This window comes from Nerophis ophidion, linkage group LG14 (genome assembly GCF_033978795.1).
Source record: "Nerophis ophidion isolate RoL-2023_Sa linkage group LG14, RoL_Noph_v1.0, whole genome shotgun sequence".
Lineage (NCBI taxonomy): Eukaryota > Metazoa > Chordata > Actinopteri > Syngnathiformes > Syngnathidae > Nerophis > Nerophis ophidion.
The window spans coordinates 54,335,278-54,336,885 of NC_084624.1; the positions used below are offsets into that span (position 1 = coordinate 54,335,278).

Here is a 1,608-nt window from a genome sequence, read left to right on the forward strand (position 1 = left end):
GCGTATGGCCAGGTGGTCGCCGTCGAAGCCCAGCTCGCCTAAAGAATTGCCGTCCTCGAAGGCGTCGTTGTCCAGCCTGCACACGGACGCCACAACACACATGTCACCTTCTCCCCGCTCCCACCACAAAAAAACAAAAAAAAAAACATTGCATTCGTTTTTCCTATATGTGCAAAAAATAAAAAAACCTACATAAATAAAAAAAAACCACGCCCCAAAAAAGTCAGAGTGAAGAAATAAAAAAGAAATATATCAGCATCTTCCTCTCCTTGTGACGCAGCCTCCTCCTCCTCCTCCTCCTCCTCCTATCCATTGCACTCTCATTTTTAATAAGGGGGGGGGGGGGGGCACCAGACAGATACCTCCATGCAATTTCCACTGGCACCCCTCCCAAGCACCCACCACCCAAAAAAAAAAAACAGCCATGTTTAATGAACATGCTCTTGGTTTTGCGCGTAATTACGCAGCGCCACGCTTGGCTGAGGCTTGCATTAGTTCTTGCATGATGCGTGACACCTACCTAATTTTGGGGTAACTTAATCCTAGGGGGGTGCAGAGGACGCCGTAGTGCATTAAGATCCCGTAGACGAGCAAGATTAAAGTGGCTTTGCTCGAACTGGCCATGCTGGTTCGTCAGGGAGCAGAAACAAAAACAAGCACAAAATTCATATTTAGGAGTAATCACAAATGTCATAATCATAATTTAGTTTGAATTAAAAACAAAAATAAAAGACACATTTTGGCATGCAGGGAATGGGACGATGAGGTATCAATTAGTGAAATAATTTGATTTGATTATTGAAGTTTGTTGAGCGGGTGGAGCTCCTACCTCTAAGCCGGGGAGCGGAGCGTGCTGCTGGGTTGCGGTCCGGGCGCGGCTCGCCTTGCCTGCTGCTCTGCTGGCTGACTGAGTGAGATCTTCCTCACTTGTCTCCTTCCTTCTTTAATATTCCCCCCGGTAAGCACCTTTTCTCTCTCTCTCTCTCTCTCTCTCTCTCTAACTCTCTCTCTCTCTTCTTCCTCCACACAAAGAATCACTGCGTCCAAGAGGAAAGTCTTTCTAAAGCTGCTCCTCCTCCTCTACATAGCTTTGTGCTTCTGCTCCAAACTTTTTTTTTTTCTGCCCTGGATTTTTATCTTTAAGTATGGCCAAGCCTGGCCCCCACCTCCTCCCTTCCTCCTCCTCCTCCTCCTCCTCCTCCTCAGCATCATCACCATCATCCTCATCTTCCCTCCCTCCAGTAAGTCAGGTTAAGGATACCATGGACGTCATCAAGCCTTCCTCCTGGAATATAACATAATGGTACAGTTGCTTCCTCATGTTTGCATTCGTCAGACCCCCACCCACCCTGCAGCTCAGCCTCTGGAAGTTTTCTTACTAACTTTCGAGCTTTTTAAAAAAAAAAAAAAAAAAAAAAAAAACAATATATTTCCTCTAATGTGCACGTAAGATGTGCCGCATTTTGTAACTCGTAGGACTCCTTCAATAATGAATCATCACATTGAATCGGATGCATTGTTCGTAATGTTGGAGCAAATGCACCTTTATGACCTTGCCTGAGGTTTTTTACGCTTACAATCCCTGCAGAACACCTGGAAACCTGCTTT

General features: G+C 45.7%; 1 protein-coding gene across 2 annotated transcripts in view; it reads right to left on the reverse strand.

The window, feature by feature from the left end:
- The window catches only part of LOC133568873 (glucagon family neuropeptides-like), a 3,500-nt gene extending 2,402 nt beyond the window's left edge, over positions 1-1,098 (reverse strand). Inside the window, exons 1-3 of one of the 2 annotated variants that reach the window (XM_061921059.1) lie at positions 830-1,098; positions 521-625; positions 1-76 (exon numbers count right to left, since the gene is read on the reverse strand). The exon at positions 1-76 is cut by the window's left edge and continues 56 nt beyond it. In XM_061921059.1, the coding sequence (XP_061777043.1) occupies positions 1-76; positions 521-624 (180 nt within the window). In that variant the 5' untranslated portion in view covers position 625; positions 830-1,098. The remainder of the gene's footprint in view (positions 77-520; positions 626-829) is intronic. The other variant, XM_061921060.1, reaches the window with a different exon arrangement.
- Positions 1,099-1,608: the final 510 nt, after the last annotated feature.